At 48.5% G+C, this 16,446-nt stretch overlaps 1 protein-coding gene across 2 annotated transcripts in view; it reads left to right on the top strand.

Annotated features, from left to right (window-relative positions):
* The window catches only part of PNPT1 (polyribonucleotide nucleotidyltransferase 1), a 311,784-nt gene that overhangs the window by 29,090 nt on the left and 266,248 nt on the right, over positions 1-16,446 (top strand). For both annotated transcript variants that reach the window (XM_063918199.1, XM_063918198.1), the window contains exons 5-6: positions 5,038-5,087; positions 10,952-11,015. In XM_063918199.1, coding sequence (XP_063774269.1) covers positions 5,038-5,087; positions 10,952-11,015 — 114 coding nt within the window. The remainder of the gene's footprint in view (positions 1-5,037; positions 5,088-10,951; positions 11,016-16,446) is intronic.

The following is a 16,446-nucleotide window of genomic DNA, read 5'->3' as shown; positions in this document are numbered from 1 at the left end:
GAAAAGGGTAAAAAAGAGAGGGGGGGCACTGATTTGAGGCGCAGTAAATATTATAGCAGCTATAGGGGACATAATTCAGTTAGTCCCTGCATTATATAGCGCTCTGGTGTGTGCTGGCATACTCTATCTCTGTCTCCCCAAAGGGCTTTTGTGGGGTCTTGTCTCCTTTAAGAGCATTCCCTGTGTGTGTGTGCGGTGTGTCGGTACGGCTGTGTCGACATGTTTGATGAGGAGACTTATGTGGAGGCGGAGCAGATGCCTATAAATGTGATGTCACCCCCTGCGGGGCAGACACCTGAGTGGATGTACTTATGGAAGGAATTACGTGCAAGTGTCGACTCCTTACATAAAAAATTTGACGACAGGCCAAATACGGGACAGCCGGCTTCTCAGCCCGTGCCTGCCCAGGCAATTCAATGGCCATCAGGGGCTCTAAAACGCCCACTACCTCAGATGGCAGACACAGATGTCGACACGGATACTGATACCAGTGTCGACGACGATGAGTCAAATTTAATGTCCACTAGGGCCATTCGTGGCATGATTGAGGCAATGAAAGAGGTTTTACACCTTTCTGATTATAAACCCAGGTATCTCAAAAAAGGGTATTATGTTTGGGGAGAAAAAACTACCAATAGTTTTTCCCCCATCTGAAGAATTAAATGAAGTGTGTGAAGAAGCGTGGGCTTTCCCTGATAAGAAATTGGTGATTTCAAAAAAATTACTAATGGCGTTCCCTTTCTCGCCAGAGGATAGGTCACGTTGGGAAACTCCCCCTAGAGTGGATAAAGCGCTCACACGTTTGTCTAAAAAGGTGGCACTACCGTCTCCGGATACGGCCGCCCTAAAGGAACCTGCTGATAGAAAGCAGGAGGCTATCCTAAAGTCTATATATACACACACTGGTGTTATACTGAGACCAGCTATTGCTTCAGCGTGGATGTGCAGTGCTGCTGCTGCTTGGTCAGATTCCCTGTCAGAAAATATTGACACCCTGGACAGGGACACTATATTGCTTACCATAGAGCATATAAAAGACTCAGTCTTGTACATGAGAGATGCACAGAGGGAGATCTGCCGGCTGGCATCTAGAATAAGTGCATTGTCCATTTCTGCTAGGAGAGGCTTATGGACTCGGCAGTGGACAGGGGATGCAGATTCTAAAAGGCACATGGAAGTTTTGCCTTATAAGGGTGAGGAGTTATTCGGGGACGGTCTCTCAGACCTTGTTTCCACAGCAACAGCTGGGAAGTCAGCATTTTTACCCCATGTCCCCTCACAGCCTAAGAAAGCGCCGTACTATCAGGTGCAGTCCTTTCGAACCCAGAAAAACAGGCGGGGAAAAGGCGGGTCCTTTCTGTCTAGAGGCAGAGGAAGGGGAAAAAAGCTGCACCACGCAGCAGGTTCCCAGGAACAAAAGTCCTCCCCCGCTTCTTCCAAATCCGCCGCATGACGGTGGGGCTCCACAGGCGGAGCCAGGTACGGTGGGGGGCCGCCTCAAAAATTTCAGCGATCAGTGGGTTCGCTCACGGGTGGATCCCTGGATCCTTCAAGTAGTATCTCAGGGGTACAAGCTGGAATTCGAGACGACTCCCCCCCGCCGTTTCCTCAAATCGGCCTTACCGACAATTCCCTCGAGCAGGGAGGCTGTACTAGAGGCAATTCACAAGCTGTATTCCCAGCAGGCGATAGTAAAAGTACCCCTACTTCAACAAGGACGGGGTTACTATTCCACACTGTTTGTGGTACCGAAACCGGACGGTTCGGTGAGACCCATTTTAAATTTGAAATCCTTGAACACATACATAAAAAAATCAAAGTTCAAGATGGAATCGCTCAGGGCGGTTATTGCAAGCCTGGACGAGGGGGATTACATGGTATCCCTGGACATCAAGGATGCTTACCTGCATGTCCCAATTTACCTTCCTCACCAGGAGTACCTCAGATTTGTGGTACAGGATTGTCATTACCAATTCCAGACACTACCGTTTGGACTGTCCACGGCACCGAGGGTGTTTACCAAGGTAATGGCAGAAATGATGATACTCCTTCGAAAAAAGGGAGTTTTAATTATCCCGTACTTGGACGATCTCCTAATAAAGGCGAGGTCCAGGGAGCAGTTACTGGTCGGAGTAGCACTATCTCGGGAAGTCCTACAACAGCATGGCTGGATTCTAAACATCCCAAAGTCACAACTGGTTCCTTCCACACGCTTACTGTTCCTGGGGATGATTCTGGACACGGAACAAAAAAAAAAGTGTTTCTCCCGCAGGAGAAAGCCAAGGAGCTGTCATCTCTAGTCAGAGACCTCCTAAAACCAAAACGGGTATCGGTGCATCACTGCACACGAGTCCTGGGAAAAATGGTGGCTTCATACGAAGAAATTCCATTCGGCAGGTTCCATGCAAGGACCTTCCAGTGGGACCTCTTGGACAAGTGGTCGGGATCGCATCTTCAGATGCATCAACTGATAACCCTGTCTCCAAAGACCAGGGTGTCTCTACTGTGGTGGCTGCAGAGTGCTCATCTTCTAGAGGGCCGCAGATTTGGCATACAGGACTGGGTCCTGGTGACCACGGATGCCAGCCTTCGAGGCTGGGGAGCAGTCACACAGGGAAGAAACTTCCAGGGACTATGGTCAAGTCAGGAGACTTCCCTGCACATAAATATTCTGGAACTAAGGGCCATTTACAATGCCCTAAGTCAGGCAAAACCCCTGCTTCAAAACCAGCCGGTACTGATCCAGTCAGACAACATCACGGCAGTCGCCCATGTAAACCGACAGGGCGGCACAAGAAGCAGGATGGCGATGGCAGAAGCCGCAAGGATTCTCCGATGGGCAGAAAATCACATAATAGCACTGTCGGCAGTGTTCATTCCGGGAGTGGACAACTGGGAAGCAGACTTCCTCAGCAGACACGACCTACACCCGGGAGAGTGGGGACTTCATCTAGAAGTCTTCCTACTGTTGGTAAACCGTTGGGAAAGGCCACAGGTGGACATGATGGCGTCCCGCCTCAACAAAAAGCTAAAGAAATATTGCGCCAGGTCAAGGGACCCTCAGGCGATAGCTGTGGACGCGCTAGTGACACCGTGGGTGTACCAGTCGGTCTATGTGTTCCCTCCTCTGCCCCTCATACCAAAGGTACTGAGAATAATAAGAAGGCGAGGAGTAAGAACGATACTCGTGGTTCCGGATTGGCCAAGAAGAGCTTGGTACCCGGAACTTCAAGAAATGTTATCAGAGGACCCATGGCCTCTACCGCTCAGACAGGATCTGCTACAGCAGGGGCCATGTCTGTTCCAAGACTTACCGCGGCTGCGTTTGACGGCATGGCGGTTGAATTCCGGATCCTAAAGGAAAAGGGCATTCCGGAGGAAGTCATTCCTACGCTGATAAAAGCCAGGAAAGAAGTAACCGCAAACCATTATCACCGCATTTGGCGAAAATATGTTGCGTGGTGTGAGGCCAGGAAGGCCCCCACAGAGGAATTTCAGCTGGGTCGTTTTCTGCACTTCCTACAGTCAGGAGTGACAATGGGCCTAAAATTGGGTTCCATTAAGGTCCAGATTTCGGCTCTGTCGATTTTCTTCCAAAAAGAACTGGCTTCACTGCCTGAAGTTCAGACTTTTGTAAAGGGAGTGCTTCATATTCAGCCCCCTTTTGTGCCTCCTGTGGCACCTTGGGATCTCAATGTGGTGTTGGGTTTCCTAAAATCACATTGGTTTGAACCACTTAAAACCGTGGATCTCAAATATCTCACGTGGAAAGTGGTCATGTTATTGGCCTTGGCTTCGGCCAGGCGTGTGTCAGAATTGGCGGCTTTGTCGTGTAAAAGCCCTTATCTGATTTTCCATATGGATAGGGCAGAATTGAGGACTCGTCCCCAGTTTCTCCCTAAGGTGGTATCAGCTTTTCACTTGAACCAACCTATTGTAGTGCCTGCGGCTACTAAGGACTTGAAGGATTCCAAGTTACTGGACGTAGTCAGGGCCTTGAAAATTTATGTTTCCAGGACGGCTGGAGTCAGGAAAACTGACTCGCTTTTTATCCTGTATGCACCCAACAAAATAGGTGCTCCTGCTTCTAAGCAGACTATTGCTCGCTGGATTTGTAGCACAATTCAGCTGGCGCATTCTGCGGCTGGTTTGCCGCATCCTAAATCAGTGAAAGCCCATTCCACGAGGAAGGTGGGCTCATCTTGGGCGGCTGATCGAGGGGTCTCGGCTTTACAACTTTGCCGAGCTGCTACTTGGTCAGGGGCAAACACGTTTGCAAAATTCTACAAATTTGATACCCTGGCTGAGGAGGACCTTGAGTTCTCTCATTCGGTGCTGCAGAGTCATCCGCACTCTCCCGCCCGTTTGGGAGCTCTGGTATAATCCCCATGGTCCTTACGGAGTCCCCAGCATCCACTAGGATGTCAGAGAAAATAAGAATTTACTCACCGGTAATTCTATTTCTCGTAGTCCGTAGTGGATGCTGGGCGCCCATCCCAAGTGCGGATTGTCTGCAATACTTGTATATAGTTATTGCCTAACTAAAGGGTTATTGTTGAGCCATCTGTTGAGAGGCTCAGTTGTTGTTCATACTGTTAACTGGGTAAAATATCACGAGTTATACGGTGTGATTGGTGTGGCTGGTATGAGTCTTACCCGGGATTCAAAATCCTTTCCTTATTGTGTCAGCTCTTCCGGGCACAGTATCCTAACTGAGGTCTGGAGGAGGGGCATAGAGGGAGGAGCCAGTGCACACCAGGTAGTACCAAATCTTTCTTTTGGTGTGCCCAGTCTCCTGCGGAGCCGTCTATTCCCCATGGTCCTTCCGGAGTCCCCAGCATCCACTACGGACTACGAGAAATAGAATTACCGGTGAGTAAATTCTTATTTTTTATATCTCTTTACTTATTTGTATAGAGCAGCGGTATGATGTGATAAATGTTATAGTACTGATCGTACTTGTCACTTCATCTTATTTTTGCAGACTGTTAGCTGTTCAGAATAACTAGAATAAGACTTTTTTTTTTGTGTTTGCAGATCGGTCAATTCGGCCCTTGTTTCCCTCTGGGTACTTCTATGATACACAGGTGAGTGTTACATGTCTGCTGTACAGTGACTGCTAAATCTAATGGCTACTTATATACAGCACAGCATTTCTCTTACGTCCTAGAGGATGCTGGGGACTCCGTAAGGACCATGGGGTATAGACGGGCTCCGCAGGAGATAGGGCACCTAAAAAGAACTTTGACTATGGGTGTGCACTGGCTCCTCCCTCTATGCCCCTCCTCCAGACCTCAGTTAGATCTTGTGCCCAGAGGAGAATGGGTGCACTGCAGAGAGCTCTCCAGAGTTTTCTGTGGAAAAAGAATTTTGTTAGGTTTTTTATTTTCAGGAAGTCCTGTTGGCAACAGGCTCCCTGCATCGTGGGACCGAGGAGAGAGAAGCAGAGCTGGCTTGTTAAGTTGGGCACTGCTTCTAAGGCTACTGGACACCATTAGCTCCAGAGGGGGTCGGAACACAGGTCTCACCTGGGGTTCGTCCCGGAGCCGCGCTGCCGTCCTCCTCATAGATGCCGAAGATAGAAGCCGGGTGAGTATGAGAAGGCAAAGAAGACATCAGGCGGCAGAAGACATCAGATCTTCATGAGGTAAGCGCGCAGCGGTAAGCTGCGCGCCATTGCTCCCAGTCTCACACACACAAGCAGGCACTGAAGGGTGCAGGGCGCAGGGGGGGGCGCCCTGGGCAGCAATATTCCTCATATTTGGCATTGATAAGCATGGATTAGGCTGTGGCACAGTAAATCCGGTAACCCCCGCCATTTTTCTATAGAAAGTTGATGGGACCGAAGCCCGCCGTCGGGTGGGTGGGGCTTGATCCTCGGCACTAACCAGCGCCATTTTCTCCACAGAGACTGCATGAGGAAACGCTGGCTCCCTGTTCTCTCCCCTGCTGAGCTTCACAGGCTGGAAAAAAGAGGAGGGGGGCACTTTGGCGACGCAGTGAGTGGAGATTACAATTATATACATATAACAGCGCTATCTGGTCATATATTCCAGTGTTTTTAAGCGCTGGGTGTGTGCTGGCATACTCTCTCTCTCTGTCTCTCCTAAGGGCCTGGTTGGGGTTTTGTCCCCTTATAGGTAACTCCCTGTGTGTGGGGGGTGTCGGTACGTGTGTGTCGACATGTCTGAGGCGGAAGGCTTCTCCAAGGAGGAGGTGGAGCAAATGAGTGGTGTGTCCCCGTCGGTTGTGCCGACTCCAGATTGGATGGACTTGTGGCATACGTTGCATGCAAGTGTGGCATCTTTACATAAAAGGCTTGATAAGGCTGGTTTAGGGGGGACATCAGGCGGTCAATCCTCAGATTGGACCGACTCACAGGGCCCGTCAGGGTCTCAAAAGCGTCCCTTAACACAAGACACTACTACCGACACGGATTCTGATTCCAGTGTCGACTATGACGAAGTAAAATTGCACCCTAGGGTGACTAAAACCATTCAGTGTATGATTGTGGCAATAAGGGATGTGTTGCATATTGTGGATGAACCCTCGGTCCCCGACACAAGGGTACACATGTTTAAGGAAAAGAAACAGATTATTAATTTTCCCACATCTCATGAATTAAATGAGTTCTTTGGAAAAGCTTGGGAGACTCCGGATAAGAGACTGCAGATTCCTAAAATAATTTTTATGGCATACCCTTTCCCTAAGCAGGACAGGGAGATTTGGGAATCACCCACCACTGTGGACAAGGCCCTGATGCGCTTGTCCAAGAAAGTGGCGCTACCGTCTCCTGACACAGCGGCCCTTAAGGACCCTGCAGATCGCAGGCAAGAAACTACCTTAAAGGGTATTTATTCTCATACGGGTGCTGTGTTAAGACCGACGATTGCGTCGGCATGGGTGTGTAGCGCAATTGCAGCTTGGACAGATGAGCTGACAGAACAATTTGATACTATGGATAAGGATACTATATTCCTAACTCTAGCCCATATAAAAGACGCAGTCTTATTTATGAGGGATGCTCAAAGGGACATTGGATTGCTAGCTTCTAGGGCCAATGCCATGTCTATCTCAGCGAGAAGATCCTTATGGACTTGCCAATGGACGGGTGATGCGGATTCCAAAAAACATATGGAAGTACTACCCTATAAGGGTGATGTATTGTTTGGGATTGGGCTGACGGACCTGGTTTCCACAGCTACAGCAGGTAAATCAAATTTTTTACCATATATTCCCCAACAGTAAAAGAAAGCAACACCCTATCAGATGCAGTCCTTTCGGTCGCACAAGTCCAAAAGAGGTCGGGGATCCTCTTTCCTCGCCAGAGGTAAGGGCAGAGGCAAGAGAGCACCTGCTTCGGCAGGTGCCCAGGAACAAAAGTCCTCCCCGGCTGCTCCAAAACCCACAGCATGACGCTGGGGCTCCCCTGAGGGAGTCCGCACCGGTGGGGGCACGTCTTCGACTTTTCAGTCAGGCCTGGGTCAGATCGGACCTGAATCCCTGGGTGTTGGAAATAGTTTCCCAGGGTTACAAACTGGAATTCGAGGAGGTGCCCCCGCTCCGATTTTTCAAATCGGCCCTACCAGCTTCCACATCGGAAAGGGATGTAGTGTTAGCTGCAATTCAAACGCTGTGTATACAGCAAGTGATAATCAAGGTTCCCCTGCACCAGCAGGGAAGAGGTTACTACTCAACCCTATTTGTGGTCCCGAAACCGGACGGTTCGGTCAGACCTATTTTGAATCTGAAATCCCTAAACCTGTACATAAAAAGATTCAAATTCAAAATGGAATCACTCAGAGCGATAATAGCCAACATGGAGGAGGGGGAGTTTATGGTGTCTCTGGACATAAGGGATGCGTACCTTCATGTCCCCATATATGCCCCCCATCAGGAATACCTGAGATTCGCTGTACAGGATTGTCATTACCAATTTCAGACGTTGCCGTTTGGACTTTCCACGGCCCCGAGGATTTTCACCAAGATAATGGCGGAAATGATGGTGGTCCTGCGCAAGCATGGAGTCACAATTATCCCATACTTGGACGATCTCCTGATAAAAGCGAGATCAAGAGAGAAATTGCTGAGCAGTGTGGCGCTCTCTCTGAGAGTGCTCCAGCAACACGGTTGGATTCTAAATCTACCGAAGTCACAGTTGATTCCAACAACTCGACTACCGTTCCTAGGTATGATACTGGATACGGAACAAATGAAGGTCTTCCTCCCAATAGAGAGAGCCCAAGACATCCAGAACATGGTCAGAGACCTGCTAAAACCGAAAAGGGTGTCAGTTCACCAATGCACTCGAGTTCTGGGGAAAATGGTGGCGGCCTACGAGGCCATTCCCTTCGGAAGGTTCCATGCAAGGACTTTTCAATGGGACCTTCTGGACAAGTGGTCCGGGTCCCATCTGCATTTACATCGGAAAATAACTCTGTCCCCAGGAACCAGAGTGTCCCTCCTGTGGTGGTTGCAAAGTGCTTACCTGCTGGAGGGTCGCCGGTTTGGGATTCAGGACTGGATCCTGGTTACCACGGACGCGAGCCTCCGAGGATGGGGAGCGGTCACACAGGGAAAGACTTTTCAGGGTTTTTGGTCAGACCAGGAGTCCTGTCTACACATCAATGTGTTGGAACTCAGGGCCATTTACAACAGCCTTCGACAAGCGGAGAGTTTTCTTCGAAACCTTCCGGTTCTGATTCAATCAGACAATGTCACAGCAGTGGCTCATGTGAACCGCCAAGGCGGGACAAGAAGCAGAGTCGCGATGGCGGAAGCCACAAGGATCCTTCGCTGAGCGGAAAATCATGTAAGCGCTCTGTCTGCTGTCTTCATTCTGGGAGTGGACAACTGGGAAGCAGACTTCCTCAGCAGACACGATCTCCATCCAGGAGAGTGGGGACTTCATCAAGAAGTCTTTGCAGACGTAACACGTCTTTGGGGAACTCCTCAAATAGACATGATGGCGTCACGCCTCAACTAAAAACTTCGGAGGTATTGCGCCAGGTCTCGGGACCCTCAGGCAGTAGCAGTAGACGCACTGGTAACACCGTGGGTGTTCGAATCGGTCTACGTGTTCCCTCCTCTTCCTCTCATCACGAAAGTGTTGAGGATCATAAGACGAAGAAGAGTACAGACGATACTCGTTGTCCCAGACTGGCCTCGAAGGGCTTGGTACTCGGAACTACAAGAGATGCTCACAGGAGACCCCTGGCCTCTTCCTCTGAGGGAAGACCTGTTGCAGCAGGGGCCCTGTGTATTTCAAGACTTACCGCGGTTACGTTTGACGGCATGGCGGTTGAACGCCGAATCCTAGCAAAAAAAGGGGATTCCGGAAGAGGTCATCCCTACTTCAATAAAGGCTAGGAAGGAGGTGACGATAAAACATTATCACCGTATCTGGCGAAAGTATGTGTCTTGGTGTGAGACCAAGAATGCACCTACGGAAGATTTTCATTTGGGTCGTCTTCTCCACTTCCTACAGACAGGAGTGGATATGGGCCTGAAATTAGGCTCGGTTAAGGTACAGATTTCGTCCCTCTCGATTTTCTTTCAGAAGGAATTGGCTTCTCTTCCAGAAGTCCAGACGTTTGTAAAGGGAGTGCTGCACATCCAGCCCCCTTTTGTGCCTCCAGTGGCACCTTGGGACCTGAACGTGGTGTTGCAGTTCCTAAAATCACACTGGTTTAAACCGCTTAACAAGGTTGAGTTGAAATTTCTTACCTGGAAGGTGGTAATGTTGTTGGCCTTAGCATCAGCAAGGCGAGTGTCAGAATTGGCGGCTCTATCACACAAGAGCCCCTACTTGATTTTTCATGTGGATCGAGCTGAATTGAGGACACGTCCGCAATTTTTGCCTAAAGTGGTTTCGTCGTTCCATATGAATCAACCTATAGTGGTGCCTGTGGCTACCGGTGACCTGGAGGATTCCAGATCCCTGGAAGTTGTCAGGGCCTTAAAAATGTATGTAGCCAGGACGGCTAGAATTAGGAAAACAGAGGCTCTGTTTGTCCTGTATGCGGCCAATAAGATTGGCGCTCCTGCTTCAAAGCAGACTATTGCTCGCTGGATCTGTAATACGATTCAGCAGGCTCACTCTACGGCTAGATTGCCGGTACCAAATTCGGTTAAGGCCCATTCCACTAGGAAGGTAGGCTCTTCTTGGGCGGCTGCCCGAGGCGTCTCGGCTTTACAACTTTGCCGAGCGGCGACGTGGTCGGGGTCAAACACTTTTGCTAAATTCTACAAGTTTGATACCCTGGCTGATGAGGACCTAGCAATTGCTCAGTCGGTGCTGCAGAGTCGTCCGCACTCTCCCGCCCGATTGGATGCTTTGGTATAAACCCCATGGTCCTTACGGAGTCCCCAGCATCCTCTAGGACGTAAAAGAAAATAAGATTTTAAACCTACCGGTAAATCTATTTCTCCTAGTCCGTAGAGGATGCTGGGCGCCCGTCCCAGGCGGAAACTCTGCAAGACTTGTATATAGTTGTTGCTTACATAAGGGTTATGTTACAGTTGACATCGGTCTTGGACCGTTACTGTCGTTTGTTCATACTGTTAGCTGGTTATGTATGTTCCAGGTTACATGGTATGATTGGTGTGGGCTGGTATGAATCTTGCCCTTGGATTGCTAAATCCTGCCTTGTATTGTCCATCTCCTCTGGGCACAGTTCTCTAACTGAGGTCTGGAGGAGGGGCATAGAGGGAGGAGCCAGTGCACACCCATAGTCAAAGTTCTTTTTAGGTGCCCTATCTCCTGCGGAGCCCGTCTATACCCCATGGTCCTTACGGAGTCCCCAGCATCCTCTACGGACTAGGAGAAATAGATTTACCGGTAGGTTTAAAATCTTATTTTTATATGTTTGGCTTCATGATTATTCATCTGGGGATGTTTCTGTTAGACATTACTAATGCAATACTTGCTTTATTTGTATTCCAACCATAGATCCTATGTAATTTACTGGCGGTGGATGGCGTCAATGAACCTGATGTGTTGGCCATAAATGCAGGTACTACTGATTTCCCTACTATACTAAATACTTCATCCTGACATTTGAGTGTATTTACCTGTACACTGTGACCTGATCACTAATGCAGATGACATACATGGCATTGAGTTATTAGAGTGACTGAGGGGAGGAATACTGAAGATATTGTTGAATATGCTGAAACAAATATCTAGCGTTACTTGACACACTATGACACTTCTTTCCCACTGGTGTGCACATTGCCATAGAAGTAATATATAAAGCTGCACATATATATCCTATACTTGAGCAACATTCCTTTCTCCTTGTTAGCGCCGGGTGGCATGCGTCCCGGCCGTTGCTTAGGAGCCAAGACGCCGTGCCTCCCACTGACCCGCGCCTAGAAACAGGCGGACACCGGGCGCAAGGTTTCCTGGTCCCCGCCGGGCACTGAGAGCCGCCGGATCCCTGGCAACTGGGACGCCAGAGGCAGACGGCATTCCCCATTGCTGGGTAACTAAGTACTCAACTGTTGTACAGGGACGTGCAGCAGGGCAGCTGCACGATATTTTGTAATTAGGGGTTTCTGTAGTGATTGGTGCAGCACCATTTATATTCCCTTCCTAGTCACTCCCAAAACGCTGGTGATCGTTCCTGCTTCATTGTGAACCGGTCAGCTCGTAGGAGATCCTGTCAGCCTGTGTTGTGCCCGTGACCCGGAGACCTTGATTGATTACCTTACCAGATCCAGACAGACTTGTGTTCAGGTTTTTGTGGAGTTTTCACACAAACATTGCTTGCTTACATTTTTGTATATAACATCCTTGGGCATTGTTGCTCTCACTATTTGCTTATAACATCTGAGAGCATTGTTGCTTTCATAATCACTCGTATATTTAGTGTCGCAGGTTTTAGTTAGCCTTCCCTTTACTCACTCGCAGTCTCTGTTGGTGCCTTGTTTCCTCGTAAGACCTGGGGGTATCGGAGTCTGGGCGGACCTAATTCGCCCATTCAAACGCGGTTGCTAAAGGAGAAGACTAGCTCTGCAGTCACCAACCGACCACTGGGAGGAGTAACGGAGTCAGGGGTAGAGTAGGAGTTGCTGCAGTCATCCATACTAGCCGCAGCTTCACCCGTGAGTACTGTAACTCCCCGGTTGCCACACACTTCTTTAAGTTCCAGGTACTCGGTTTATAACAGTATCACCAGCCACAAACCGTAGCTCCATGGGTCGTTTGTCTCTAGATGGATCCAGCACAAAATCCAGCCCAGATTATGGCAAGCAAGATCCAGGGTTTGACACATCAGCTACGGGATCTTACTCTTCGAGTTGACACTCAGGAGGAAACTTGTAGGACCCAGACTGTCTCATTTTCCGCTCCCAGGGAGCCTAAGCTAAGCCTCCCAGATAGGTTTTCTGGGGACCGTAAACAGTTTGTAAACTTCCGGGAAAGTTGCAAGCTGTACTTCAAGCACAGGCCTTACTCTTCGGATACAGAGACCCAGCGAGTAGGGATCATAATTTCCTTGTTGCAAGGTGATCGACAGTCTTGGGCCTTTGGCCTTTCAGCAGATCACCCTAGTCTGCTTTCTGTGGATTCCTTCTTTAAAGCCTTGGGTGTTCTCTATGATCCAGATCGGGCAGCATCTGCAGAGGCCCATCTTCATTCTCTTAAGCAAGGGAGAATCTCTGCCGAGGTGTATTGCACCGAATTTCGCAGATGGTCCAATGACTGTGGCTGGAATTACAGAGCACTTCAAAGTCGGTTCCGGTTGGGATTAACAGAAGAAATTAAGGATTTCCTCGTCCAATATCCTTCCACAGGCCACTCTGGATGCACTCATGGAGTTAACTATCAAAGGAGATAGGCGGATTCAGGAACGAAGAATGGATAAATAGGTTCCCACACCTACGTCTTGTTGGACAGTGCCAGAGGTTGCAGGGGATACGGTGGAACCCATGCAAATCGGTGCTTTCCGCTTGACGCCTCAAGAGAAGGTGAGACGTCGCACTCTTGGTCTGTGTCTCTATTGCGAGACCAGGGGACATCTGGCGAACACTTGTCCGCAGAAGGCGGAAAACTAGTAGACTCGAGAAATATTGGAAGAGTTTTTTCGGGTCTCTCTTCAATCTCCCTGAATAATTATTTATTGTTAGGATAACAACCTCTTCTGGTCCAAGTGAAGTAACTGCTTTTGTTGACTCCGGGGCTGCCGGAAATTTTATGAACTTGGAATTTGCTCTTGCCAGAGGAATTCCTATGGAGGCTCTTTGCTCGCCAATTTCCGTTTGTAGATTAGATGGCAGTCCTCTCCAAAACGGTCGGGTGAGTACCCGTCTCCAGCCCTCCAGTCTTTTGTTTAGACTGTTCCATTGTGAAAAGTTGTCATTTGTCCTGGTACATTGTCCCCTAACTCCAGTAGTTCTGGGCCTGCCTTGGCTAAAGACTCATAATCCAGTATTCAACTGGAGTACTGTAGATCTTGTTTCATAAGGCACGGAATGTGCAACCAAATGCCTGACCATGCCGGTCCGCTCAGCACTTTCAGTTCCTGAAGGGTTGCCAACCCAGTACATATCTTTTATGGATGTTTTTTTCCAAACAACAAGTGGAATCTCTGCCTCCTCACCATCCTTATGATTGTGCAATCAATCTCATACCTGGAGCTAGACACCCAAAGGGCCGCCTCTACGCTCTATCTTTGCCTGAGATGAAAGCTATGTAGGAATATATCTGGGAGAGTTTAGAAAAAAGCTTCATCGGGCCTTCTAAATCACCGGTAGGAGCCGGGTTTTTGTTTGTCTGTAAAAAGGACGGCTTTTTACGGCCAAGCATAGACTGCAGGGGACTGAATAAGATAACAATCAAAAATTCATACCCATTGCCTCTCATCTCCGTCTTATTTGATCAGCTCAGAAGTGCTACAATTTTTTCTAAGATCGATTTTACGAGGGGCGTACAATCTCATTCGGATCTGGCAGGGGGATGAATGGAAAACTGCATTCAGTACTCAATCGAGCTTCTATGAGTACTTGGTTATGCCTTTTGGACTCTCACCAACGCCCCTGCCGTCTTCCAGGATCTCATAAATTATGTTTTTCGGGAATTCCTGGGCAGATTCGTGGTCGTCTATCTCAATGATATTCTGATCTACTCCGCCTCACTAAAAGAACACTGAGCTCATGTAAAAGCGGTCCTCACCATGATCAGGGAAAATCATCTGTATGCAAAATTGGAAAAATGTGAATGAGGTTGAGAAGGTGGCCCTCCTAGGATACAACATCACCTCCAAGGGGTTTTCTATGGATCCTAAGAAACTTCAGGCAATTGTGGATTGAGTCCGTCCCTCTAAACTAAAAGCTACTCAACGTTTCCTTGGTTTTGCAAACTACTACAGAAGATTTATTGATTCATTCTCTCCAATTGTTGCTCCAATTGTGAGCCTGACCAAGAAAGGTGCAGATCCTGCTCATTGGGCACCACAGGCGGTAAAGGCCTTTGAGGACCTTTAACAAAGCATTCATCTCTGCTCCTGTTTTCCGGCATCCCGATCCAGATCTACCTTTAATTGTAGAAGTAGATGCCCCCGAAGTAGCCGTTGGCGCTATTATGTCACAAGAAGATCCAGTCAGTCATAAGCTCCATCCCTGTGCCTTTTTCTCTCAAATATTTTCTCCTGCTGAAGTCAACTATGATGTAGGTAATCGAGAGCTCCTAGCAGTCAGATGTGCTTTGGAAGAATGGAGGCACTGGCTGGAGGGAGCAAGGCATACAATAACCATTTCACAGACCACAAAAATTTAGTCTCCTTGAATCCGCTAAAAGATTAAACTCTACAAGCCATATGGGCGCTGTTCTTTGCTAGGTTCAATTTAGTAATTACCTTTAGGCTTGGCTCTAAAAACATCAAAGCTGACGCGTTATCCTGAAGTTTTCTGTCTAGTCATGAAGTCTCTAAGCGTCCGGAGCTGATTCTTACCTCAGGATGTATTCTTGCTGGCCTAACCATGAATCTTGCCTCTCAAGTCCAGTTAGCACAGACGCAGGCCCCATCTGAGACTCCTTCAGGACTCCTGTTCGTTCCAGAGAAACTCGGATCAGCAGTGTTATGAGTTCCATGACAACAAGACTTTAGGACATCCAGGGGTTAATAAGACTTTACATCTTCTCTCGCGCTCTGTATGGTGGCCAACTATTAAGGCAGATGTTCAAGAGTTTGTTAGGGCCTGTCATGTCTGTGCCAAAAACAAGTCTCCTCGTGTTCTTCCTTCTGGTCAATTACTTCCTCTAGAAAAAGAGAAACGGCTGCGCTGGATTTCAGAAAAATATGCAAATGACAATAGAGAGAGCCAGTATGTCAATACTCAAAAATAACCAAATTTATTAAAACATTGTAAAATGATGCATATGAATAAAACAATAAAACTTGCATAAATTGTTGCACAGTTAATTATCTCACAATGTCAGCACAATGGGGACTTATGCAATATTGCAGCTATGATGTATAATGCTGAAGTCCGTGTTCCATGACAGGAATAGGAGCCGTTCGTAGTGCACAATAATGATGAACAAAGGTGCAATTTATAGAGCTCCGGTAATGAATCACGTCCTCTCCGCTGCATAGCTGTTTGTGGGTCACGCAGGATACCTGACCGGGGACGCCCGGTAAATGGACCAACCCACTGGAGAGGTATTTATCATTGATTGACTCACTGGCCCCTTACACGTGATTCATTACCGTGATTCATATATTAAACAGGCGGCTATTCTTATGGAAGAAGCAGCCTTTGATATGGGTACTATTGCGTCTCAAGCATCAGCCTAAGCAGCAGAAGCAGCTCTCGCAGAGCTGTTTGGCTGCGTACATTGAAGGCTGACTCAGAATCCAAGGAAGTTCTAGAGCAGTGATTTTCAACCTTTTCTCTAACGTCCTAGTGGATGCTGGGGACTCCATCAGGACCATGGGGAATAGCGGGCTCCGCAGGAGACAGGGCACATCTAAAAAAGCTTTTAGGTCACATGGTGTGTACTGGCTCCTCCCCCTATGACCCTCCTCCAAGCCTCAGTTAGGTTTTTGTGCCCGTCCGAGAAGGGTGCAATCTAGGTGGCTCTCTTAAAGAGCTGTTTAGAAAAGTTTTTTTTTAGGTTTCATTCAGTGATTCCTGCTGGCAACAGGATCACTGCAACGAGGGACTTAGGGGAGAGATCTCCAACTCACCTGCGTGCAGGATGGATTGGGATCTTAGGCTACTGGACACTGAGCTCCAGAGGGAGTCGGAACACAGGTCAGCCTGGGGTTCGTCCCGGAGCCGCGCCGCCGATCCCCCTTACAGACGCTGAAGAAGACGGCAGAACGGAGGTCCGGAAACAGGCGGCAGAAGACTTCACAGTCTTCATGAAGGTAGCGCACAGCACTGCAGCTGTGCGCCATTGTTGTCACACGGCTCACTGACCTAGTCACGGAGGGTGCA

This window comes from Pseudophryne corroboree, chromosome 4 (assembly GCF_028390025.1).
Source record: "Pseudophryne corroboree isolate aPseCor3 chromosome 4, aPseCor3.hap2, whole genome shotgun sequence".
Taxonomy (NCBI): Eukaryota; Metazoa; Chordata; class Amphibia; order Anura; family Myobatrachidae; genus Pseudophryne; species Pseudophryne corroboree.
Note: the sequence above shows the minus strand (reverse complement) of the source record. Positions and strands in the feature narration are given on the sequence as shown.